This window comes from Aquarana catesbeiana, linkage group LG13 (assembly GCF_042186555.1).
Source record: "Aquarana catesbeiana isolate 2022-GZ linkage group LG13, ASM4218655v1, whole genome shotgun sequence".
NCBI lineage: Eukaryota > Metazoa > Chordata > Amphibia > Anura > Ranidae > Aquarana > Aquarana catesbeiana.
The window spans coordinates 205,021,731-205,049,241 of NC_133336.1; the positions used below are offsets into that span (position 1 = coordinate 205,021,731).

The 27,511-nt window shown below is 43.7% G+C and overlaps 1 protein-coding gene across 1 annotated transcript in view; it reads right to left on the minus strand.

Annotated features, from left to right (window-relative positions):
• LOC141117742 (NACHT, LRR and PYD domains-containing protein 3-like) overlaps positions 1-27,511 on the minus strand; it is a 263,391-nt gene that overhangs the window by 76,428 nt on the left and 159,452 nt on the right. The window contains exon 4 of the mRNA XM_073610755.1: positions 6,957-7,128. Within this exon, the coding sequence (XP_073466856.1) occupies positions 6,957-7,128 (172 nt within the window). The remainder of the gene's footprint in view (positions 1-6,956; positions 7,129-27,511) is intronic.

Here is a 27,511-nt window from a genome sequence, read left to right on the forward strand (position 1 = left end):
ATTTGGGCAATATAGTGTGTTTTAGTGTATTAAAATTTAAAAAAGTGTGTTTTTTCCCCCAAAAAATGCGTTTGAAAAATCGCTGCGCAAATACTGTGTGAAAAAAAAATGAAACACCCACCATTTTAATCTGTAGGGCATTTGCTTTAAAAAATATATAATGTTTGTTGGTTCAAAGTAATTTTTTTGCAAAAAAAAACATTTTTTTTCATGTACACAAAAAGTGTCAGAAAGGGCTTTGTCTTCAAGTGGTTAGAAGAGTGGGTGATGTGTGACATAAGCTTCTAAATGTTGTGCATAAAATGCCAGGACAGTTCAAACCCCCCCAAAATTACCCCATTTTGGAAAGTAGACACCCCAAGCTATTTGCTGAGAGGCATGTTGAGTCCATTTGGGGGGGGGGTTGTGCCATCTTGGCATTTTATGGCCTTCAAAACTGTGATAGGTAGTGAGGAGTGAAATCAAAAATTTATGCCCTTAGAAATCCTGAAGGCGGTGCTTGGTTTTCGTGGCCCCGTAAGCGGCTAGGCTCCCAAAAAGTCACACACATGTGGTATCCCCGTACTCAGGAGAAGCAGCAGAATGTATTTTGGGGTGCAATTCCACATATTCCCATGGCCTGTGTGAGCAATATATCATTTAGTGACAACTTTTTGTAAATTTTTTAATTTTTTTCATTTTTTTGTCATTATTCAATCACTTTGGACAAAAAAAAATAAATATTAAATGGGTTCAACATGCCTCTCAGCAATTTCCTTGGGGTGTCTATTTTCCAAAATGGGGTCATTTGGGGGGGTTTTGTACTGCCCTGCCATTTTAGCACCTCAAGAAATGACATAGGCAGTCATAAACTAAAAGCTGTGTAAACTCCAGAAAATGTACCCTAGTTTGTAGACGCTATAACTTTTGCGCAAACCAATAAATATACGCTTATTGACTTTTTTTTACCAAAGACATGTGGCCGAATACATTTTGGCCTAAATGTATGACTAAAATTGAGTTTATTGGATTTTTTTTATAACAAAATGAAGAAAATATAATTTTTTTTCAAAATTTTCGGTCTTTTTCCGTTAATAGCGCAAAAAATAAAAATGGCAGAGGTGATCAAATACCATCAAAAGAAAGCTCTATTTGTGGGAAGAAAAGGATGCAAATTTTGTTTGGTACAGAATTGCATGACCGCGCAATTAGCAGTTAAAGCGACGCAGTGCCAAATTGTAAAAAGTGCTCTGGTCAGGAAGGGGGTAAATCCTTCCGGGGCTGAAGTGGTTAATAATCAGGTGCTGGTCCAGTCTGTGATCTGGTTGAATGATTCAAAAGGCAAAAGCGAATGACTGCACTCCAAGAATAAGGAAGACATTTTATTGTATTAAAAGCATCCAACATCGAAAATGTTTACAGAGGGGAGCATGGTTGATACTTCTTTGATTCTTCGTTGATATTTCTTTGCTTAGTCATAACCCTTAAGCACTAGCAAACAACACCTTATATATTCTTAATAGGGATGAGCTTAGTGTTGTCGTTCGCCGAATTACGAACGTTATGGGCCATTTGCACCAAATTTGAGTGGTGCATCACGGCCCATAATTCACTGCAGCATCGCAGTGCATTGCTGGCTGATGATTTGCCAAGCATGCACTATGACCCACATGCTTGGCCAATCACAGCGCTGTGTGTACAGAGAGCCATAATTGGCCAAAGCCAAGGAGGTTTTGGCCAATTATGGCTCAGGGGGTTTAGTACACACCCCACACCCCTGCACGTCGGCCCTGTGTAGTGTGTTGTGGCGGAAACTGGAGAGTAGGGATGAGCCGAACACCCCCCTGTTCGGTTCGCACCAGAACATGCGAACAGGAAAAAAGTTCATTCGAACACGTGAAGACCGTTAAAGTCTATGGGACACAAACATGAATAATCAAAAGTGCTCATTTTAAAGGCTAATATGCAAGTTATTGTCATAAAAAGTGTTTGGGGACCTGGGTCCTGCCCCAGGGGACATGGATCAATGCAAAAAAAAGTTTTAAAAACGGCCGTTTTTTCAGGAGCAGTGATTTTAATAATGCTTAAAGTCAAACAATAAAAGTGTAATATCCCTTTAAATTTCGTACCTGGGGGGTGTCTATAGTATGCCTGTAAAGGGGCGCATGTTTCCCGTGTTTAGAACAGTCTGACAGCAAAATGACATTTAGAAGGAAAAATACATTTAAAACTACCCGCGGCTATTGCATTGCCGACAATACACATAGAAGTTCATTGATAAAAACGGCATGGGAATTCCCCACAGGGAAACCCCGAACCAAAATTTAAAAAAAAAAATGACGTGGGAGTCCCTCTAAATTCCATACCAGGCCCTTCAGGTCTGGTATGGTTATTAAGGGGAACCCCGGCCAAAATTAAAAAAACACAACAACGTGGGGTTCCCCCTAAATTCCATACCAGACCCTTATCCGAGCACGCAACCTGGCAGGCCGCAGGAAAAGAGGGGGGATGAGAGTGCGGCCCCCCCTCCTGAACCGTACCAGGCCACATGCCCTCAACATTGGGAGGGTGCTTTGGGGTAGCCCCCCAAAACACCTTGTCCCCATGTTGATGAGGACAAGGGCCTCATCCCCACAACCCTGGCCGGTGGTTGTGGGGGTCTGCGGGCGGGGGGCTTATCGGAATCTGGAAGCCCCCTTTAACAAGGGGACCCCCAGATCCTGCCCCCCCTCTGTGTGAAATGGTAAGGGGGTACTTACCCCTACCATTTCACTAAAAAACTGTCAAATATTTTAAAAATGACAAGAGACAGTTTTTGACAATTCCTTTATTTAAATGCTTCTTCTTTCTTCTATCTTCCTTCATCTTCTTCTGGTTCTTCTGGCTCTTCTGGTTCTTCCTCCGGTGTTCTCGTCCAGCATCTCCTCCGTGGCGTCTTCTATCTTCTTCTCCTCGGGCCGCTCTGCACCCATGGCATGGGGGGAGGCTCCCGCTCTTCTCTTCATCTTCTTCTTCATCCTCTTCTCTTCTTCCTTCTTCTCTTCTTCTCTACTTCATTTTCTTCTCCGGGCCGCTCCGCATCCATGCTGGCATGGAGGGAGGCTCCCGCTGTGTGATGGCGACTCCTCGTCTGACAGTTCTTAAATAACGGGGGGCGGTGCCACCCGGTGACCCCGCCCTCTCTGATGCATGGGACATGACGGGACTTCCCTGTGGCATTCCCCGTGACGTCACAGGGAAGTCCCGTCAAGTCACCGTGTGTCAGAGGGGGGCGGGGTCACCGGGTGGCAACGCCCCCCGTTATTTAAGAACCGTCAGATGAGGAGTCGCCATCACACAGCGGGAGCCTCCCTCCATGCCAGCATGGGTGCGGAGTGGCCCGGAGAAGAAAATGAAGAAGAGAAGAAGAGAAGAAGGAAGAAGAGAAGAGGATGAAGAAGAAGATGAAGAGAAGAGCGGGAGCCTCCCCCCATGCCATGGGTGCGGATGCGCCCGAGGAGAAGAAGATGCCGCGGAGGAGATGCTGGACGAGAACGCCAGAGGAAGAACCAGAAGAGCCAGAAGAACCAGAAGAAGAAGATGAAGGAAGATAGAAGAAAGAAGAGGCATTTAAATAAAGGAATTGTCAAAAACTGTCTCTTGTCATTTTTAACATTTTTGACAGTTTTTTAGTGAAATGGTAGGGGTAAGTACCCCCTTACCATTTCACACAGAGGGGGGGCCGGGATCTGGGGGTCCCCTTGTTAAAGGGGGCTTCCAGATTCTGATAAGCCCCCCGCCCGCAGACCCCCACAACCACTGGCCAGGGTTGTGGGGATGAGGCCCTTGTCCTCATCAACATGGGCACAAGGTGTTTTGGGGGGTCACCCCAAAGCACCCTCCAAATGTTGAGGGCATGTGGCCTGGTACGGTTCATGAGGGGGGGCGCACTCTCTTCCCCCCCTCTTTTCCTGCGGCCTGCCAGGTTGCGTGCTCAGATAAGGGTCTGGTATGGATTCTGGGGGGGACCCCACAACGGTTTTTTTTTTTGCGCGGGGTTCCTCTTAAAATCCATACCAGACCTGAAGGGTCTGGTATGGAATTTAGGGGGAACCCCACGTCATTTTTTTTTAAATTTTGGCCGGGGTTCCCCTTAATATCCATACCAGACCTGAAGGGCCTGGTATGGAATTTAGGTGGACTCCCACATCAATTTTTTTTTTAATTTTGGTTCGGGGTTTCCCTGTGGGGAATTCCCATGCCGTTTTTATCAATGAACTTCTATGTGTATTGTCGGCAATGCAATAGCCGCGGGTAGTTTTAAATGGGTTTTTTCCTTCAAAATGTCATTTTGCTGTCAGACTGTTCTAAACACGGTAAACATGCGCCCCTTTACAGGCATACTATAGACACCCCCCAGGTACGAAATTTAAAGGGATATTACACTTTTATTGTTTGACTTTAAGCATTATTAAAATCACTGCTCCTGAAAAAACGGCGTTTTTTAAAACTTTTTTTTGCATTGATCCATGTCCCCTGGGGCAGGGCCCGGATCCCCAAACACTTTTTATGACAATAACTTGCATATAAGCCTTTAAAATTAGCACTTTTGATTATTCATGTTCGTGTCCCATAGACTTTAACGGTGTTCGCGTGTTAGAGCGAACTTTTTTCCTGCTCGCATGTTCTGGTGCGAACCGAACAGGGGGGTGTTCGGCTCATCCCTAATTGGCAAGCGTACCTAAAAGACCCACACCAAAGAACAAAGAGGACCTCTCATTGCTCCTCATCAGCTGGGATCTCCAACCCCACTATAGAATTGTAGAATTAGGTGTGTCACAGCCAAGTACTTGTGGGCAATCTGCTATCGGTACACCAACATCAGATTGTACCAGGCAAATTTCCCTGTCCCAGCTGCTGCACCGCAGAAAGAAGTTTGCTCCCAGCCATCCACAGTTGAATGCTAGCTTGGCAAAATTGCTAGCACTTCAACTGCTACCTTTTCAGTTGGTAGACTCTGCCCCCTTCCGTGAGTTTGTGGAATGTGAATACAAAGTTGCTTATGAATGGCTGAGCACCCCTTAGCAATCATTCTGACTCAATTTTGTCCAATGTGTGAAACATGGTGTCCATATCTCACAGACAGACTGAACTGCTGTTTATTCTATGTACCTTGTTTATATAGTGCTTCCAGCGGGTGCATCTGTTAGTGTATGAAATGGTTTGATTGGACCAGCTTGGCTCAAATCAGCTAGTTAAGGTGAAAGAAAAGCTAGAGATCAGCTTTAAAAGGTTAAAGTGGAGTTCCACCCAAAAGTGAAACTTCCACTCATTGTACTCCTCCCCCCTCCAGTGCCACATTTGGCACCTTTCGGGGGGACGGGGGACAGCATACCTATCTTTCACAGGTATGGTTTCCCCACTTCCAGGAGCCTTAGCATGGATATTGATGTCATGGCTGGGGCTCCCTCCTCCTCCCACGGCGACCGGGCCAGTAGGAGAAAGGAGTGGAGCCTTGAGCATGCGCAGTAGGGTTCCCAGCGTGAAGCCAAAAGACTACACTGCCGGGTTCCCTAACTCGCAATGGAGGCGGATTTAACCCGACAGCTGATGGAAACATCAGCTGTGGTGCCGACATCGCTGGACTCCAGGACAGGCAAGTGTCCAATTATTAAAAGTCAGCAGCTGTAGTATGTGTGCAGTATGTGTGTAGTATGTGTGCAGTATGTGTACAGTATGTGTACAGTATGTGTACAGTATGTGTGCAGTATGTGTGCAGTATGTGTGCAGTATGTGTGCAGTATGTGTGTAGTATGTGTGTAGTATGTGTGTAGTATGTGCAGCTGCTGGCTTTTAATTTTTGCAGTCAAAAAAGCAAGCCAAGCAGGCTTGTAAAGAGGCTTCAATATGGAACTCACAGAGGCATAGATACAAAGTTTATTCATAGAAAAGAGACACAATTTCAATAATGTATGGCTATTAGCCACAATAACACTTTTATTGTGACAACGTTGTCATGATTTTTTAATATTGGTGAAGGTTTTACTGTTATTGTGGCTAATAGCCATACAATATTGGAATTGTGTCTCTTTTCTATGAATAAACTTTGTATCTATGCCGCTGTGAGTTCCATATTGAAGCCCCTTTACAAGCCTGCTTGACTTGTTTTATTTTCTTTGCATATTCTATTTGGCTTTGGGAACCCCAACCTACTAAGTTGAGTCGGTAAAATAAATCCCATCTAAACTTTCAGTGTTGATATTTTCCCTATTTTATCATGTCATTTTAAAGGTTAAGTTCACCTTTTCTAGAGAATAGTCTATGCTGTCATGGGCTTCAGTACATATTAAAAGGCCTTGCAGCTTTGTAAAACATTTATTATAATTATTGTCCTTCCTGTAGGCCATTTGGATCCCTCCAGAAACCGGGCTGAATACCTTCCAATTAGTAAACCCCACGTCCTGGCTTGTTGCTGGGATGCAAAAACTGTTGGATTTGCTCCTGTAATGCTATTATTCTAATAATTTTCACATCCTAACATAGCAGGATGTGGGGGTTACTAACTGGGAGTTTTTCAGTGAAACCTCTGGGGGGACCCCAATAGCTTATAGACATGACAATAAGGTTCATGAACATTTTATAAAGGTGCACAGTTTTATAATAAATACTGGGATCCCATGACTGCATAGACTATTTTCTGGAAAAGGGGAACTTAGCCCACTACAGAGAAATGGGGGGGGGGGTAATGTGGTCACATGGTTTACAGTCCACAAAAAAAGACATTAGTAGAAATGACACATTCCAAACTGATAAGGAGGATTTGTATGGTAATATATACAAGAGCAAACCTACCAAAGAGAAAGATAGATCAATAATAGTGGAGAGGAGTGCTATAAATATGTACTGTGTTTATCACTGATAATGGAGTTACATTTGGGATAATTAGTATCAATCATTATTTTATCACATTGTTGTCTGTAAACACAAAGTCCTGTTACCTGTCTGTGTGATCTCACCCAGAACGGCCAATAAATTAGGATGACGATGATCTTTCTGTAGTGCATAGAGACATTTCCAGAGTCCAATCACAGCTTCTCTTCCCTGATCCCGAATATCTTGTAACAAGGTGTGAGAGAAGGAAGACGGGTCTTTTTCCATTGATCGGTATTTCTGGAAAATAGATCTTATTATTGTTCCATATCTGCAGGTAAAATATAACTTCAATTTTTTAGTTAAATACATAAAAATCATTCTGGGTGCTTTGAACACTCCATTCAGAAAAGAAAACATTGTCACCAGGAAGTTATACTGAGTGCTGCTGACACATGCCTGAACTCTGCCTGACTTTTGTGTGCTTTTGCTTTTAGTAATATGTCACTACCAGAGCTGCAGGCAAGAGAGAGACAACAAATCTGATTTGTACTATTAACCATGGGTTCAATCTTTACAACTTTGGCATCCACTGCAGACACTCCCACTGTCAGCCTGATCTAAAATATCAGTTGGTGTGCAGGGGATGATAGGAATTTAAAATAAAAGAGATTTGTAGAATTTCACACAAGACATTTAAAAAAAATGACTTTGATTGTTTTTCAATAAGTGGTCTAATGAGAACTTTTACGGTTTATCTGTTTAGTGCTCTTCTTGAAGAATATTACTCTGAAGTACAGACTATGAAGCACATGATTTGTTTCCTCCAGTGGTTCTTCAGATGTCTAATTTTTTCACTTTTATACTGCAACTCTAATTCATGTTACTGCTGTTCACTTCTGAGACCCCCCTGTACATCAGAACTATACCTCTCCACAGTGGCAGCTGGTGCTCAATTTTTTTGGGGGAGCGCAAACATAGCCCCAACCAACAACACCCCCCCCTTCGCCGCCACTCACCCTTGATATGGCCTACAGACAAACAGATTGATAGGCAGATAGGTACACAGACAGACAGATCGATAGGCAGACAGATGGACAGATCGATAGGTACACAGATCGATAGGCAGACAGATGGACAGATCGATAGGTACACAGATCGATAGGTAGACAGACAGATCAGTACACAGAAAGGATAGATAGATAGATAGATAGATAGATAGATAGATAGATAGATAGATAGATAGATAGATAGATAGATAGATAGATAGATAGACCTGGTGAAGGTGAGGATATGCTGTATATGATGGCTGTAGCAGGACACAGTGCTGGGACCCCTCATGGTACACATATAAATGCTCCTGCAGATTGCTGGGTGAATGGAGGTTAACTCCGAGCACAGAAGAAGCAGGGCACCCCCTCCCCCTCCTCCCTCAACCGTCCGATCACAGATCATCATCACAGGATGGGAACATTACACAAGGAATTACAGGGAACATTACAAGGTATGTGGAGGGACAGACACTGACAGTGTCAGATCACATTACCTTGATTCTTGCTTCATGGAGCCGACTTCTCACTGGCATAGAAACTGAAAGTAATGCCGCGTACACACGGTCGGACTTTTCGTCTACAAAAGTCCGACAGCCTGTCCGACAGACTTCCTGCGGACTTTCGGCGGACTTGCAGCAGACTTTCTAACGAACGGACTTGCCTACACACGACCACACAAAAGTCCGACGGATTCGTACGTGATGACGTACACCGGACTAAAATAAGGAAGTTCATAGCCAGTAGCCAATAGCTGCCCTAGCATGGGTTTTTGTCCGTCGGACTAGCACACAGACGAGCGGATTTCGGGGTCCGTCGTAGTTACGACGTAAAGATTTGAAGCATGTTTCAAATCTAAAGTCCGTCGGATTTGAGGCTGAAAAAGTCTGCTGAAAGTCCGGAGAAGCCCACACACGATCGGATTACCAGCCAGCTTTAGTCCGTCGGCGTCCGTTGGACTTTTGTAGACGAAAAGTCCGACCGTGTGTACGCGGCATAAGAGTGACACAGCTGTCCGGGCTAAAGCACAGCTCAAGTCCTACAGCGGTGCTAATGGTCAGATAGGCAGACAGAAGTCTGAACCAATGAGAGTGGAGAGGCACTTAGCTTTGCGCCACAAAGCAACACAAAACTCAGCAAATGTAGCGTCTCGCCTGTTGTCTTATCGGATAAACAAAACATTCAGATTGACATAAAACAAAACAGAGATTGTTGATCATAGACAGTAGCAGAAAAAACAAAAGGGTATTTCCAGTAACATATATGTAGCGCACTACCCCCTTGGGGGCTACTAAGTTTTAGTTCTTTACCTTTGCCAATCGCTCCACTTCCAATCTCCCATGCACCCACATAACACCAAATAGTCAAAGTTACACTTTAAGTTTCTTTATTTGGGATTAAATCCTTGGGATCTCCAATGAAGTATATGAGATGTCCCATGAGGCCCCGTATCGTTTCTGGGCAGTTGTTTTAATACTTTCTTGGTTCCTTTCCTTTTTTATGTAATGCAGCACTCCCTGAATCCCACAGGTGAACATCACTCTGAATAATGTCTCCTGTAATGATTTCCCACTGCAGCTTATTGCTTCTTCTTTAAGATATCTGTCTGAAGATTTACTACTCTGAATAGCTCCTCCACTTAACTCAATATGCTTCCTTCGGGGTATTGGTTCTTTAAGGTCAACACCTACACCACTTTCCTTATGACCCGCATACCAACATCCTTTAGGTACTTGAACATATTAGAAATTGTGGTCCTTGAATTTGCAATATAAGTTACTCTCTCGGCTCCTCTGGGTTTGCACTCCCTTTGCTCTCTCTCCCAATCAACAGTCCATGTTCTACTCACAGAAAGTCGATCACCCAGGTTTTCATCTGCCACTTTGCTCCTACTTCCTCCTTTTCTTGACTGACACCTCCCCGCATGGGAGCATCCGGTGGTTCCTTGTTGACTACATGCTGACTCCTTATCCAGGGCCTAGGCTCTCGGCCCCTCTGGATTCTCCTCCGGCACCAGGGCTCCGGGATCTCTGAACTCCGGGGCTGCTGGGCCTAACTTGTGGACTCTGAATCCTGAACTGAATCTGCGAACCCCTCCCAGAGCATGTGACCCCCTTTTATGTGAGACCTCCTCTTGACCAAAGAAATTAACCATTGGTCAATCCTCTCACATGGGTTTCCTGCCACTCAGGTCTCAGCCCATTCTCTCTCTCCAGCAAAGTCCACCGTCAAGCAGAGAAGGTTTTTCCTGAGCCCAAATGTAGGCAGCCACACCCCCTTCTATTCGGACACTTCCAACCCTGAATTACCATCCTGGCCTAGCAAAGAACACAGGCCTAGACAATTTTACCTGTCTCTATATCCTACTCTATCAAAAAAATACCATAAAGCACCTACCTAACGGTAGAGGGCGCTACATATATAACATACAGAATGCACTGTAACAAAAAGTGAACATATGGCTTGGACATGTAAAGGAAAATTGCAGACAGAAAGGACAGTGCAAGCATGCGGCTTAAGTAGAGGTCCATGGAGCCCAAACCTTGTCATATTTCCACTGACACCCTATATTTATATATGTAATTCTGTACATATGCAAGGCGGCGTCAATCAGTGCTTCCCAGGAGGAGAGTGATAGGGGGAGCTGGTGAGAACCATTTTAGGAGAATCTTTGTTTTGGCATAGAATAGGAGGTAGGAGATCAGTAGCTTTTGGTGATGAGACCGCTGTGCATCATTGTGCACCTCCAGCAGTGCTAATTCTAGGACCACCGGAAGGGACAGCTGTAACCTAAGGTTAATTTCACCAAACACTGCTGACCAATAAGATGATGTAACCAGGCAATCCCAGAACATATAGAGAAAAGTCCCCACCCGTGTTTTACATCTAGGGCAGTTGGGGTCAAGGTCTGGAAAGATGTGGTGCAATCTCTGAGGTGTATAATAGATCCTGTGGAGGAATTTTACCTGGATGAGCTTATCCCTAGAAGAGATGACCAATCTAGGACCCTGATCCAGACAGTACTCCCAGTTCTCCTTGTCTAAGGATGGTATGTCCCCATGCCAGACATCCCACAACCCATCCATTTTAGGGGTGCCAGTGCCCAGGATTGCAGCGTATAAAGTCGAGAGAGGCTTGTCTAGTTTACTAGGAGATAGCAGTTCATCAATAGGATCTGCCTGGAGGAGAGGCACCCGAGGAAATTGTGTCCTAGCGGCATTTCGCAACTGTAAGCATCCAAACCGCATCCACTTGGGTAACTTAAATTTAAGAGAGAGGTCAGAAATTGAAAGTAAAGCACCATGAGGCATAACATCACCCACAGTGGCAATGCCATATCTAGCCCACACTTGTGGGTCTGGCAGAGTGCAAAACTGTGGCAGACTGGAGTTTCCCCACAGGGGATGGGCTGGAGACCATTGGTTAGGGTGTATAAACCGCCACCACCCACATAGCCTGTGTTGGACCTGGAACCCCTTGATAAGGCCTCGGGCCTCTGTACATAGAGTTACAGAGATTAGCCAAGGACCCCAACCAACTCGCTTCCAGGCAGGTAGCAGCATTTGATTTGGAGCCCTCAAACCAGCACTGGACCATCACCAGCATTGCAGCCCAGTAGTAGATCTGAAAATTGGGCAAGGCTAGCCCCCCAAGATGGGCCAGAAGCCACAGGGTGGAGAGTGCCAGTCGAGGAGTCATTCCATGCCACAGAAAGGACCCCACACATTTATAAAAATCTTTAAATAAGGAAACAGGGACCCATGTTGGACAATTTCTGAAGTAGTAATTGAACTTAGGCAACATCACCATTTTAAAGGAGATTTATCTGCCCCAACAGATTAAGGGGAGGTTAGTCCAGGAGGAACATTTCCTCCTCAAGGTGGCCATCAGGGGGAGAAGGTTCTCCTCCAGGGAGTTAGTTGGATTTTTGGTCACAATAACACCAAGGTAATAGAATTTGTCTACCCAGCGTAGAGGGCAGGGGGTGGCAGGTTTGACAGCATTATCATCAATGGAGAACAGAACCGATTTGGACCAGTTTTTGGTAACTTCTCAGGCATAAAAATTATCAAAAATCCACAAAGCAGCAAACAGTGAGGGTCCAGCATCATTTAGATATATCAATACATCATCCGCATACAGGGACATATAAATGATAAAGTGCACACATGTGCAACAATACAAACTGTGAAATATAATCAAATGTGCAAACTCTATAATCCATAAACATATATGTGCAAATGTGCAAAAGATAAAAGAGTGAACAATACACCGTGGTGTGTGCCGTACACACAGCGCATACGCCGCAATATAGACGTGCCAGCAAAAACTGTATATATGTCACAAATAAAAGTTCATATCATTCCTTGATGTGCAAAATAATAGTGACTCATTCCAATATTGCAGGTTTTGCAGTGGGGTGCTCAGTTGAAACAAAGGGGGGGTTGGTGGCTTCTTCTTCGTGCATAGAAACACACACTAGTAAGCAGTGGCCCCTTACCTTAAGGTAATGAAGTAACAGCAAAAAATGGGTAATGGTGATGGCTGAAAATAGGGAGTGGCGCTGTGTTCTAAAGAGGGAGTATTGATATACAATTATCCTACTTTCTAAAGTGACAAGTGCATCAGTGCAACCATTCAATCCCCTCACGAGTGTAAATTAGCAGTGTAATAATAAATTAGTAAAACATCGATACAATAGTGTATACTATGAATGTAAAGTGATAAGTGTTAATTGGTGCAGAAAATATTGTAGACTGTATATAAATACGTTGATACAGTCATGATCCCATATATTGGAAAAAAAAGAAAAAATCATGAAATATAGACACTGATTGCTTTGTGGTGATCCATCTTATATAAAATCAACCCACTGTATAAGAATCCAAAGTGACAAGTGCAAAATGATGCTAAATAAATAATGTGGTGTTCAAACCACTGTACAGTGGTGTGCAAAAATCCTAAACAGACTAAAAATCTATATAATATATTCTTGAAATAAATCCTCAGCTGACTATAGATCAAGAAAAAGTCCCATATGATGTGCAACAGAAAATGTTCATAAGATGATATAACATGTCTTCAAACAGAATTTCTTCTTTGTAATAGAAAAAAACATGCAGTAATTCTTAACACTCTCCCCCTGATGTGATTGCACTCACCGGAGCGCTCTCCCCCTGCAGGGGTATGAGCGTGAGATGTTACTTCCCAGATACTGATATCCTTCTGATTCCTCAGGTGCTGATATCCTTCCGATTCCAAATAGCCCAATCTAGGTCATCCGCTCGCAGGGGGGGAGGGAGGTGGGGGGAAGGACTCGCTGTCCCCTATTTCAATCCAGTTCTCGGCCGGACATCCACTTTAGTGTGTTATATAGGAAATAGAAATAATCCACATAGCGTAGCTCCACTCTGATTATTTTATTTGTAAATAGTGATAAAAAGTCCAAGGAGTACGACTGAATAGCCAATAAAACTCAAAAGCTGATATCTAAAAATAGGAGAGGGAGCACACAGGCTCTCTTCCTCTCCACGCAATCCGGGGAAGCAGTGCTGCCTAGGACCGCCGCTTGCCTTCCACCGGTCGAGTAACCAAAACCACGATCTCAGGATGTGATGTTGTGCGTGCCAAGATAGTCCCGTCTTACGCGTTTCGCCATACGGACGTCATCGGAGGTGCCTCCGATGACGTCCGTATGATGAAACACGTAAGGCGGGACTATCTTGGCACGCACAATGTCACATCCTGAGATAACACCACATTATTTATTTAGCACAATTTTGCACTTGTCACTTTGGATTCTTATACAGTGGGTTGATTTTATATAAGACAGATCACCACAAAGCAATCAGTGTCTATATTATCTGATTTTTTCTGTTTTTTTCAATATATGGGATCATGACTGTATCAACGTATTTATATACAGTCTACAATATTTTCTGCACCAATTAACACTTATCACTTTACATTCATAGTATACACTATTGTATCGATGTTTTACTAATTTATTATTACACTACTAATTTACATTAATGAGGGGATTGAATCGTTGCACTGATGCACTTGTCACTTTAGAAAGTAGGATATTTGTATATCGATACTCCCTCTTTAGAACACAGCGCCACTCCCTATTTTCTGTTCTCATTCCCCTGGGGTTCCACCGAGGTGTTCCCTACTTGCATAGGGGGGCAGCAGTCGTTCAAACACCCTGAAGCGCGGATCTACTGATAAATAAATGGTAATGGCTGTCTCTTCTTATGGTCTTGGGTCAGGATGTATTCTCCAGGGACCCTAGTCCCTCAATAGTTATCGGGGGAATGAGACAAGCAAAGGAAATACCAGATAGTGTAATACTGTTTAAAGTCTCCAAGTTTTATTCAAACATTAAATGGGTACTCACATCAGAAGCAGGATAAAAATAATGTGTCTCCAACGAGCGGTGAGTTCATAAGCCAATGTCAGTAACGAGTGCCTGTCCCGTCCCTACATGTGACATCACACAACACGTGACTTCATCAGGGGTTTCTATGGCCGAAGAAGCCACCAACCCTCCCTTTGTTTGACCTGAGCACCCCACTGCGATACCTGCAATATTGGAATGAGTCACTATTTTGCACATCAAGGAATGATATGAACTTTTATTTGTGACATATATACAGTTTTTGCTGGCACGTCTATATTGCGGCTTATGCGCTGTGTGTACGGCACACACCGTGGTGTATTGTTCACTCTCATATCTTTTGCACATGTACGTTTATGGATTATAGAGTTTGCACATGTGATTATATTTCACAGTTTGTATTGTTGCATATATATTTTGCACATTTTTAATTGCTTGTAATGTTATCCTTGCACTGTGCACTTTATCATTTATATGTATTTATCATGCCATACCACTACCTTTTATGTAATGATTTACGGCCAGTTCTAGGACTGACCCACTTGTAATGTGAGAGCTCCACTTACTTATTTGCAGTCTCTCACTACCCGTAGCAATATATAATTTATTCTGGGACTGTCCAAACTTTACTATTTATCTTTTATTGGGTTAGCGCAGCACCACCTCCCTTACTACACCTTTTTGATTATTTGGGTTGAGGTATACCCTTTCTGGTGCAGGCAGCTTTTCCATTTTGTTCTATTCTCCTTACATGATAGCGCAGGAATAATCATTCATCATTTTCGCATACAGGGACAGCCTCTCTTCCAGCTTTCCCAGCCGAAGGCCCAGGACATCCGGCGCCTCCCTGATCAAAATGGCCAGGGATTCCAGAGCTAGAACAGACAAACTGGGGAGAGAGAAATATATTCCTCCTAGCCCAGGATTTAAAGGAGTCCCACAGCACAGGTGGAGAGGCAGCGTCCTGGTTATCTGTCCAGTAGTTACAAATAGAAGCAGTTAGCAGTTCCTGCAGGCGCTCATCATTCGCCCAAAATCTGGATAGTCTCCAAAGTCGGGATTCAGGGGGGTGGTCAGGGCATGGGAGAGACACAGGGGGGCATGATCAGAGATACCCTTGGGAAGCACAGACATACCCCGGACAAAACCTGGTCTATTCTAGACAGGATCTTATACTGTGCGTGGCAGAGTGGCAAGTGAATTCTCTCAAATTTGGGTGCATGTGTCTCCATACATCCATGAGGGCAAAAGGTATCAGCCCACTGCCGAAGGTCAGGAGAGTCATGAGCCGAAGTATGCAATCTATCCATAGCAGATGAAGGGACCATATTGAAATCACCCATAAGATATACCGCATCAGTATCAAACTGTATCACAAGTTGCATAATAAGCTGTAGAACCTGAACTGAGGCCGGAGGTGGAACATAGATCCCCACTGGCACCACAGTCTTGTCATATATATGGGCATGCATAATTACATATCTACCAGCCGTGTTGACTTCAATAAGCCTAAATGGCAATGTTTTTCTAACCAGGATGCTGACCCCGTGAGCATAGGTGGAGTATGTGGTGTGGTAGTGGAGGCCCACCCATCATTTTTTAAGGCAGATCATTTTAGATCCCTGGAGATGTGTCTCCTGGAGGATAAAAATACGTGGGTTATGCTTTTGGAGAAACTGGAACACCAGGGACCATTTAACAGCGGAGTTCAGGCCCCGGACAGTCCAGGAAATCACATTGAATTGAGACTTCGGAAGTGTGGAAAGATAAAACAGGGTGAAACACTAGCTCGCAAGGGCAGCAGCCCAGTCACTGGATTATGAGAGGCAAATATATAGCACACATTGCACAGCATTACATACCCAAAGCCAAGAGGCAGTCTAATGTCAGTTCCATATACATAAAAACAGAATGAAGCACCTTTTAAAAACAGAAAACAAAAAAAACCCAGAACAAAAACATTCCAACCCTCCCCCTCTCTGCATCCCCCACCCCAACCAAGGAATGCTTGTACCCTTAAACATATTACACCCAATGAGAGGAGGCATGGACCAGTGGGTGTAGTCTTGCAGTGGAGTTAGTCTGTCAACTTGGAGAAAATGGTAACTCCACTGTAGAAGGTTCGTAGCAATAAGAAAATACAATGAAGGGCTTCTCCTGCATTTATAAAGGAGAAGAAAAGATAAAAGAGCAAAACAAAATAGAAAAAATGAAACCGTTGATGGGAAAGTTTCATCCAGGAGAACAAGATACCTTCTGAGGAAATAGGAAGTATGGACGTGCAGCCAGAATAAGTGTCCCAATTCCAAACAAAGTGTCAGAAACCATGAATCAGACCAAGACAGAAGTACAGTTAAATCACACTTGTTTAATAATAATAATAGAAGTAAATAGAACAAATGTAGTCAAAGTTTGTTAACCGGAAAGGATAGTCAGACAAGCCAGGAAGTCAGGAAGCCAGGGATCAGTGTAGTGGAACAGCAAGCAGGATCCTGAACCAGAAGGGATGTCAGCCAAGCAAGTCTTTAACAGGCACACAGGAGAGAGTCTCTGTGATGTTGACCAGGCGAAGGCAGAGAATATCTGGGCTGATGGCTTAAGTAAGCAGGACTGACGAGCAGGATATAATCAACAGGTGAGTCACTGTGGAAGGCCTCACTGTACCTCCTGGCTGCTTGGTAGTCATAGATGTTGAAACCTTATATTCATCAATCCCACATGAGCTGGGTATGGAGATTATTGCAAAATTCCTGAATAAAAGAGGACCCAATTTTGCAGGCCTTAATAGCTTTGTACTACAGCTACTATCCCACATCCTTACAAAGAATGTCTTTTCCTTTGACGGATCCCACTTCCTCCAGGTACAGGGGGTCGCTATGGGCACATATTGAGCGCCCTCATATGCGAACCTGTACCTTGTGGGGTGGGAACGAGACCTATTTGCTGGTGATGGGCACTCAGACCTTTTTTCCTATGTGCTGCGGTGGTTCCGCTACATAGATGACATTTTGTTACTGTGGGCGTGACCAACAACAGCATTTAATGAATTTATGGCCTAAGTCACAATGACTATAATTTGAAATTCACTATGCAATCTAGTCTTACCACTATTGCATATTTTGATATCACTATTAACATCACTATGGATAGCCTGATCAGTAAATTATATAGAAAACCCACTGCGGGTAACACAATTTTACACACGCTAAGTGCACACCCCCAGCCCCTCATTCAAGGTATTCCCTTTGGCCAATAATTGCACCTTAAACGCAACTGCTCGAGTGATCTTGATTTAAAACAGGAGGCAGACAGTCTATACGAACGGCTCTTGGCCATAGAATACAGCAAAACCAGCCTTAAAAAGGCTTTTAAAAAGGCTGTAGCTAAACCTAGGAATACCATTCTCTTTCCAAAACCCAAACAAACAGATTCCAACGTAACAAGGTTCATTACCACTTACTCTGACCAACATCATATAATACGGTCGGTAATTCAAAGACACTGGCACATTCCGCTGGCAGATCCTATCCTAGCCAAATATATAGGACCAAAACCTGAAATCACCTATCAATGAGCAGGATCTGTCAAAGTTCGGTTGGTACGTAGCCATTATTGCAAAACCAATAATGTAACCCAAGATCCACCTGGTTTATTTCATGTGGGTTGTGTGATTTCTGTGACTTATTATTGGTGGGACCCTCTGTTCCCCACCCTAATGTCCGTACCCATGTTTTACGACACCACATCACTTACCAAAACTAAAGAAGAGATTTATATTATTTTCTGAAAATGTGGAGCTTTCTATGTTGGCAAAACCATCAGGCCATTTTGGAGGAGGATCAAAGACCACGTTTACTATGCTACTAGTGGTCTTCTTAACACCACTATGGGCTATCATATAGCCTTTAAACATAAATACAACCCCATGGTGTTTAAATTCGCTGCTCTTGATGTCATTCATGAAGACCCCCAAGGAGGTAATTTTGATAAATGAGTACTCCAACGAGAAACTCAATGGATACATAGATTACGGGCCACTATGCATCCAGGTTTGAATGACACAATAAGTTTTAGACCTTTTCTGTAATATTACATCATTAATATGTAGTTCATTTCTACAGATTGCATATGTCCGTGACATGCCTTTCCCCTCCTTTTTGTTTCCCCATGACATTGCGTTTCACCCGACAATTTTTTTGTCTATATTTTTGTCATTCTCCTATCTACATTTATGTCACTTACAGTATATACATAGTCAACAAATAAAGGACCCTACAAATGGGCTATTGGGGTACCAGATGATATATAGTTGGTATAGATACTTTTTTTATTTATCTGTACTCTTAGCTATTTTGTAAACAATGGTAATATATTTTGTAATTGATTTGTATCTGTAAATGTTCATATGTATATCTGTTTTGTTTTTATTTAGCCTGTGTTGCCCACTCAGGGGACCTAAGGGTGACACAATGTGGTACCATTCCATATTAGGTGGCGATATTCAATTCATGAATTTTATGTCTCCCTGTATTTTTCCATAGAGGCATTCACAGCAGTGATATGCTCTATTTTTTTCCCACACTTATTGCAAGTCCGCTCTGGTTAGCTCCTTTGCTTCATGGGGACGCTCATGAATGCGGACCTATTGGAGTTCTATTTACCAGTTTGCCTACAAACCCCATAATTCACTCACTCACATTCACTCATTGTCGTTTATCCTGCATATGCGCACAATGAGCGAAGATCTGCTCACTGTGCCGCCTACGGTGTTTGCAGTATATCTTTTATGTTTGAGTGCAGTGGCCGGTCTGGACATGCGCACAACAAGCGGAGTCCCGCTCGCTGCCTACAATACCCACAACCCCTGTCTTAGTACGCCTGACACGATTACATCACATGACGCTGTTTTGGCGATTTGCTGAGACACTGCCGGTTAATATAAATAACCCTCATTTCTACACGGGCTTTGTGTGCAGCACCCGGCTGTCTCCCAGGGGCACGTCTTCTTACCTTATCCTCCATGTAAGTACTATCTATCACTCTCTTTGTGCGAGCACTTTGGCTGTTACCAACGGTCTTTATAATATATACAGTGGGGATGGAAAGTATTTAGACCCCCTTAAATTTTTCACTCTTTGTTATATTGCAGTCATTTGCTAAAATCATTTAAGTTCTTTTTTTCCTCATTATTGTACACACAGCACCCCATATTGACAGAAAAACACAGAATTGTTGACATGTTTGCAGATTTATTAAAAAAGAAAAACTGAAATGTCACATGGTCCTAAGTTTTCAGACCCTTTGCTGTGACACTCATATATATAACTCAGGTGCTGTCCATTTCTTCTGATCATCCTTAAGATGGTTCTACACCTTCATTTGAGTCCAGCTGTGTTTGATTATAGTGATTGGACTTGATTAGGAAAGCCACACACCTGTCTATATAAGACCTTTCAGCTCACAGTGCATGTCAGAGCAAATGAGAATCATGAGGTCAAAGGAACTGCCTAAAGAGCTCAGAGAGAGAATTGTGGCAAGGCACAGATCTGGCCAAGGTTACAAAAAAATTTCTGCTGCACTTAAGGTTCCTAAGAGCACAGTAGCCTCCATAATCCTTAAATGTAAGACGTTTGGGACAACCAGAACCCTTTCTAGAGCTGGCCGTCCAGCCAAACTGAGCTATCGGGGAGAAGAGCCTTGGTGAGAGAGGTAAAGAAGAACCGAAGATCACTATGTCTGAGCTCCAGAGATGCAGTCGGGAGAAAGTTATAGAAAGTCAACCATCACTGCAGCCCTCCACCAGTCGGTGCTTTATGGCAGAGTGGCCCGACGAAAGCCTCTCCTCAGTGCAAGACACATGAAAGCCCCCATGGAGTTTGCTAAAAAAGCAACAGAAGAACTCCAAGATGGTGAGAAATAAGGTTTTCTGGTCTGATGAGACCAAGATAGAACTTTTTGACCTTAATTCTAAGCGGTATGTGTGGAGAACACCAGGCACTGCTTATTACCTGTCCAATACATTCCCAACAGTGAAGCATGGTGGTGGCAGCATCATGCTGTGGGGGTGTTTTTCAGCTGGAAAAAAAAGAAAAAAGAAATAACCGCGCTAAATATTGACGAAATACGTGAAGTGATCTTGAAAACTTCCGTTAGAAAATACATATGTGTATGAAAAACATTAAAAAATAATAAATAAAAAATGAATGAAAAAAATGCATAAGTCCATACATATAGCTATGAAACAAAAGTTACTGTCCATATGTAATGGATGGAAATCATATGTAAAGTGATTATCCAAAGTAAGTCCAAAGGAGACCCTTGAGTAAACACAACCAAACTCAGTGGTAAGGATGAAAGAGACCCCGCATACAGTGATCTGCCACCACACAAATATTGCGAATACCACAAGGCAAGCAAAAAACAGCCTGTATCTCGTCCTGGTATTGAAAATCCAGACGGTGTGCTTAGACTGCATGCAGCATGGCTGGCAGGATATATTAAGGGCTCCAGACTTCCATCTCACAGGCATGTAAATAAAAAGAAACTGGCCATAGTGTAATACTGGCAAAATGATTTCAATGAAAGAAGGTAGAAGACTTACATAAGTACATCAAAAACAGCAAAAGAGAAACCCTTGAGTGAACACATCCAAACTCAGCGATGAAAAAGAGAGAGACACCACACTCAGTGATCCGCCACCATACAAATATTGCGCTTACCGCAAGGCAAGAAAAAACAGCCTGTATACCATCCTGGTATGAGAAATCCAGCTGGCGTGCTTAGACTCCTTACAACATGGCTCAAAGGATATGGCAAGGACCTCAGATAAACGTCTCACAAGCCTTACTGTCCTACATCCATGATTCAAAATGTATCTATTGCTTCAGTTTTTCAGCTGCAGGGACAGGACGACTGGTTGCAATCAAGGGAAAGATGAATGCGGCCAAGTACAGGGATATCCTGGATGAAAACCTTCTCCAGAGTGCTCAGGACCTCAGACTGGGCCAAAGGTTTACCTTCCAACAAGACAATGACCCTAAGCACGCAGCTAAAATAACAAAGGAGTGGCTTCACAACAACTCCGTGACTGTTCTTGAATGGCCCAGCCAGAGCCCCTACTTAAACCCAATTGAGCATCTCTGGAGAGACCTAAAAATGGCCGTCCACCAACGTTTACCATCCAACCTGACAGAACTGGAGAGGATCTGCAAGGAGGAATGGCAAAGGATCCCCATATCCAGGTGTGAAAAACTGGTTGCATCTTTCCCAAAAAGACTCATGGCTGTATTAGATCAAATGGGTGCTTCTACTAAATACTGGAGCAAAGGGTCTGAATACTTAGGACCATGTGATATTTCAGTTTTTCTTTTTTAATAAATCTGCAAAAATGTCAACAATTCTGTGTTTTTCTGTCAATATGGGGTGCTGTGTGTACATTAATGAGGAAAAAAATGAACTTACATGATTTTAGCAAATGGCTGTAATATAACAAAGAATAAAAAATTTAAGGGGGTCTGAATACTTTCCTTCCCCACTGTATACGCTCCTTCATACCCTTTGTTTATAGGTTCAGCATGCTAATCCAGGCTCTATTTGTCATGAGCATTGCTTAATCCTAATAAGGATCTGTCTCCCCTATGTTTACTGGACCTTATAATGTGGCTCTGTTGGTTCCCTACATGTTTGGAGTGAAGGTTCCTACTTGCCCCTATTTAAACACTTGAAAACCACTAGTAGGTATTCCAATTTCCATATATTCTTACTTTCAAATATTCCTTTTTACTGGCATATTTGTTAGAACCCATTGCATTATATCTGCTTTTTCACAGTTTATAATTTTGAAAATTCTCCACCTATCTGGGCTGTATACATAGAAAATGTATTCCAATCTATGGTACCTTCCATTTTGTCTGTCCCCTGTGGGCCTCCCCTGACTGGCCCAACATATGCTTTTTAAGATAACATGTTCTAGGTTTGTGCAATAGCTTTGATTTTAATGGCAATGTATCTCATTTCAGATAGTGAGATTCGTTCTCTTATTTGTAACGTTTCTGAACCTTGGTCATGTCCTGAAGAAGCCTAACGGCAAAACGCGTAGACACACAAGGGCTCACTGTACAAACTGTAGTTTATGCATGTGTACTATGCTTTTTATTCCTCCTCGAACATTATGTCTATATCTTGTTGTTTTTTTAATAAATGCAACGATTAAATATTTTTGTCATCTCTCCATTGTTTCCTGGCCTAAAAAGTCCGATTTTTGGTAGTACCTCCAGTAGTACCTTTTTTCTTCACTGTGGAGAGATAGGAGCTCGCAATTAACTGACATCTGGGCAGCCAGCTCAGAGAAGGAAGGGCTGAGTCCAGCCATGACAGTATGCCCTCCTCAACAACCCCTCCCCCTCACAGGACCACCAGGCTTGAGGGGAAAACGTCTATGGAAATCATGGAGGAGGACAGGGTTCTTCCGGACTGTACTCTTTCCAATGCACCAGGTACTGTATGCGCCCACGGAACCTATGGAAGTCAACAAAGGACTGTACTTTATACTCAAGGTTCTCATCCTGTACAAGGTGAGGATGTGGCACCAAGGTGGTAAAGCAGTTGCAGACCAAAGCTTTTAATAAAAGGAGACATGGAATACATTTGAGATACGCATATTAGAAGGAAGGTCTAAAGCGTAAGCCACTGGGTTAATCCTGCGGAGAATACAGAAAGGCACAATAAACCAAGGGGGCAACTTCAGAGAGGGAACACGGAGTCTGAGGTTGTGAGATGACAGCCAGACCCTGTCCTCAACCTGATAGGAAGGTGCAGGCTGCCATCTGCAGTCAGAATGGAGTCTGTACCTATAATTGGCATGTCACAGATCCTCCTCTAACGCAGGAATGCTCTGCGGAACAAATGAGTCAGGCAACATGGAAGATTGGAAACCATAGTTCATCATAAATGGGGACAATCTGGAAGCAGAATTCAAGGCACTGTTGTGAGCTCTGCCCAAGGTAAAAGGTCTGACCAGTTATGATGGTCAGAAATATAGCAACATAGGAACTGCTCCAAGGACTGGTTGGCTCATTCTGTGGCCCCATTAGACTGCTGGTGATATGCAGAGAAGAAAGCAAGCTGAATTCCCAACTGTGCACAAAAGGCTCACCAGAACTGGGACACAAACTGACTACCCCTATCCGAGACGATCACCTTGGGTAGCCCATGTAAGCAAAAGATCTCCTGAGCAAAAATGGAAGCCAGTTCCTTAGATGTGGGCAACTTCTTAAGTTGAATACAATGAGAACTGGTCAACCGCAACAAGAGTAGATTCATCCCAGGGTGACCAGCAGCCTTGAGAGAATGGTAAGTCTGGAGCATGGCAGTACGGAGACTTACAAGGTTTCTCAGGAGGAGCATGGACCTGAGCGGCAAGAATTTTGTCACCCAAAGGAGAAGTGAGACTGGTGTGAACCGTAGCCAGAATATGATCAGGAGGAATCGCAGGAACCGGAACCGACTCCATCTTGGAAGTGGAGGAAAATTGTTGCGACAAAGCGTCAGCCCTTACATTCTAAGTACCGGGTAAGAATGAGACAATGTAATTGAAACTTGACAAGAAAAGAGCCCATCGCGCCCTTCTATGATAGAGGTGTTTAGCCTCAGACAAGAATGGGAGACTTATGGTCAGTAAGAATGAGAACTGGCACAGTGGTACCTTCGAGGAGATGTCTCCATTCTTTCAGGGATAAAATGATCGGCAACAGCCCTCTGTCCCCAATCTCATAATTGCATTCTGTAGGTGACAATTTCTTGGAAAAGTAGCCACAAGGATGCATAGTGCTCTCAGGAGGTATGACGTTGAAAACAGAAGGTTGCCAACTCCAGTCTCAGAAGCACCAACCTCAAGAATAAAGGGTAACGTAGGATCAGGATGTGACAACACAGGAGCAGAAACAAAGGCAGCCTTGAGACTCGCAAAGGCCTTAATGGACTCTGGAGACCAACTCTGGGTTACCATCCTTTCTTGTCATATCAGTCAGGGGCTTGACCAGAGATGAAAAGTTATGAATAAACTTCCAATAATAATTGGCAAAGCCAAGAAAGGTTTGGAGCCAAAAGGTACAGCAGGCTTCCACAAGTACTCCTTAAAGGAAGGTCTCTCGGAGTCTGGAGTCAATAAGAATGGCAAACAAGATCAACCTCTCCAGCTCAGTGGGTATGTCTTGGTCTGTTATCTCATCTTTGAGGTTATCCGAAAGACCATGAGAAAAAGCAGCCACAAGGACCTCATTGTTCCATGCAACCTCTGCTGCTAGAGTACGGAATTTAATGGTGTAATTGGCAACAGTTCTTGTACCCTGTTTGATGGACATGAGGCTTTTGGCAGCAGAAGTGGAGCATGCAGGAAAGTCAAATACCCCTTAAACCAGGACAATGACCTGGGGCATTCTTCAGAGCAGCCAGGTAGGCTGGGAGTATCTGCACGTGTCAGAACTGTGTGAGGCTCTATTGAAGAGACACAATACTCCTGCATACAGTTTTGGAACTTTGTGCTATTTCACTAAAGGGGACTGAGAGCTCCTGGTTCATAAATAACTTTGCCACTGATCCATAGAGATTGTGATTATACCTGAGGAAGTACAGTCCAGGATCTTCATTTTTGTGTACATAGAGAAGAACGTTTGTCCTAATATGATGTTCTACACATCAGTTTGGGCATCCCATAATTCCTATATCCTATTCAGATTGTTTTCCCCAAGTAAAACAAAAAAAACAAGTCCACAGACTGATTTATTGTGTCTGGATATAAGTTGGAAGAGCTTGTTGTCTGGCTGTGCAGGAATAGGGGGACTCCAGATCCAGTGGGGTAGCATTAAAATTATTAATAATAAACATTTGATATACACCAATCAGCCATAACTTTATGACAACTGTGACCGGAGTTACATTGGGCGGGGGGCTTGTGGAACCCAGCTTACTTTTAGAGAGGTCAGGAGTATCCTGGTTCAGCTGCACAGGCCCCTCTTAGGTATAAGTCACCCTGTGTCTATTAGAGGGTGACCGAGCAAATGATGGACAACTACTTGATGGATACTCTGTTTATTAAGGTATTATGTGTTTTCTGCTAAGCATGTCTGTCCCATTGTTAATTGTGTCACCTATTGTCTGATTAATAACAACATTGTCTGGGTGGGCATTGAGTCACCTAGGCTGGTTTAACCACCTCCCGCCCGGCCTATAGCAGAATGATAGCTGGGAAGTGGTTCTTTTATCCTGACTGGGCATTATACGATGTCCAGCAGGATAACAGCCGCTGTGCGCCCATGGGGGCGTGCATCGTGACGATTGGTGGTGCGGTGTGTCAGTCTGACACATTGCTACACTGATCTTGGTAAAGAGCCTCCATCTGACAGACACGAGTAGAGGAGAGCTGATCGGCTGCTCTCCTGACAGAGGGGGTCTGGGCTGATTGTTTATCAGCGCAGCCCCCCTCGGATGACTGCCCAGGACCACTAGGATGCCGCCAGGACCACCAGGGATGGCCACCACACGGAACCACCAGGTATACCACCCTAGACCACCAGAGATATACCAATCAGTACCCAGGCAGCTGCCAATCAGTGGCAATTAAAAATGCCTGCCAGTGCCACCAGTGATGCCTATCAGTGCCACATTTCAGTGCTGTCTATAAGTGCCCATCAGTGCCATCCATAAGTACCCATAAGTGCAGCATTTCAGTGCCCAGTGTCGCCTATCAGTGCCCATCAGTGCCACCTATGATTGCCCATCAGTGCCACCTATCAATGCCCATCAGTGCTGCATATCAGTGTCACCCACCAGTGCCACCTATCAGCGCCCATCGTCACTGCCCATCAGTGCCATCTCATCGGTGTGGCCTTATCAGTGCCCATCAGTGCAGCTTATCAGTGGCTATCAGGAGGAGGAAACTTACTTATTTACAAAATTTTATAACAGAAACAAAGAAAAACTTTTTCTTGTCAAAATTTTCGGTCTTTTTTTATTCGTTTAGCAAAAAAGAAAACCCGCAGGGGTGATCAAATACCACTAAAAGAAAGCTCTATTTGTGGGAACAAAATCATAAAAATATAGTTTGGGTACAGTGTAGCAAGACCGCGCAATTGTCATTTAAAAGGTGACAGCGCTGAAATCTGAAAATTGGCTTGGGCAGGAAGGTGCCTGGTATTGAAGTGGTTAACTGACTAGTTAATTAGCTCATCATTTTAATTATGTTTCTTGGTTACAGTTTGTGTTGTTCGGGTAATATGATCAGGAGGGCATGTCCTCCTGTAGGGTATAAAGTATGTGTCCAAGTTTCAATAAACAGTCTTTCCTTTGGGAGTTTACCTCAACACATTGTCTGTGTACGGTGATTGGGGTAACATGGCTGGTATCAGCTCTCCCTTTGCTCGGAACAGTTTGGAGGGCAGGAAGCATTGGTTGGTGAAAGGAAGCACATAAGTGGGGTGCCCAAGTGGTTCCATCACAACAACCCACCTAATATTGAGTAGATTTTGCCACCAAAACAGCCATGACCCATTGAGGCATGGACTCCACTAGACCTCTGAATGCATGCTGTGGTATCTGGCAACAAGCCATTGGTAGAAGGTCCTTTAACTCCTGTAGGTTGTGAGGTGGGGCTTCCATTGATTGGACTTGTTATTCCAGTACATCCCACAGATGCTCGATTGGATTGAGATCTGGAGAATTCGGAAGCCAAATCAACACCTAAAACTTGTTGTGTTCCTCAAACCCTTCTTGAACCATTTTTGCTGTGTGGCAGGGTGCATTAACCTGCTGAAGAAGGATATTGCCATCAGGGAATACCTTTTCTATGAAAGGTTGTACTTGATCACTAGGGACGGTCCCGACGTTCGAGTCAAACGTAAGTTCGACTTGAACATCGGGTGTTCGTTTGTTCACAAACAAACATAATTTATGGGGTGTTCGTGGCAAATTTGGTTGATTAGAGCGCAGGGAACATCACAGCTTTCATTTCAATAGCTGTGTGTTCCCCGTCACGCTCCGTCACATACAGCCCCTCCCCCTTGTCCGGGGAACTTTGATAGACAGATCACCCATCCCAGGATTGGACAGGTGATCTGCCTATCAAAGTGCCCGGACAAAGAGGAGGGGCTGTATGTGACGGCGTGCGGCGGGGAACACACAGCTAATGAAATGAAAGCTGTGATGTTCCCGGTTTTCTAATCAACCAGGCAGCGGCGGC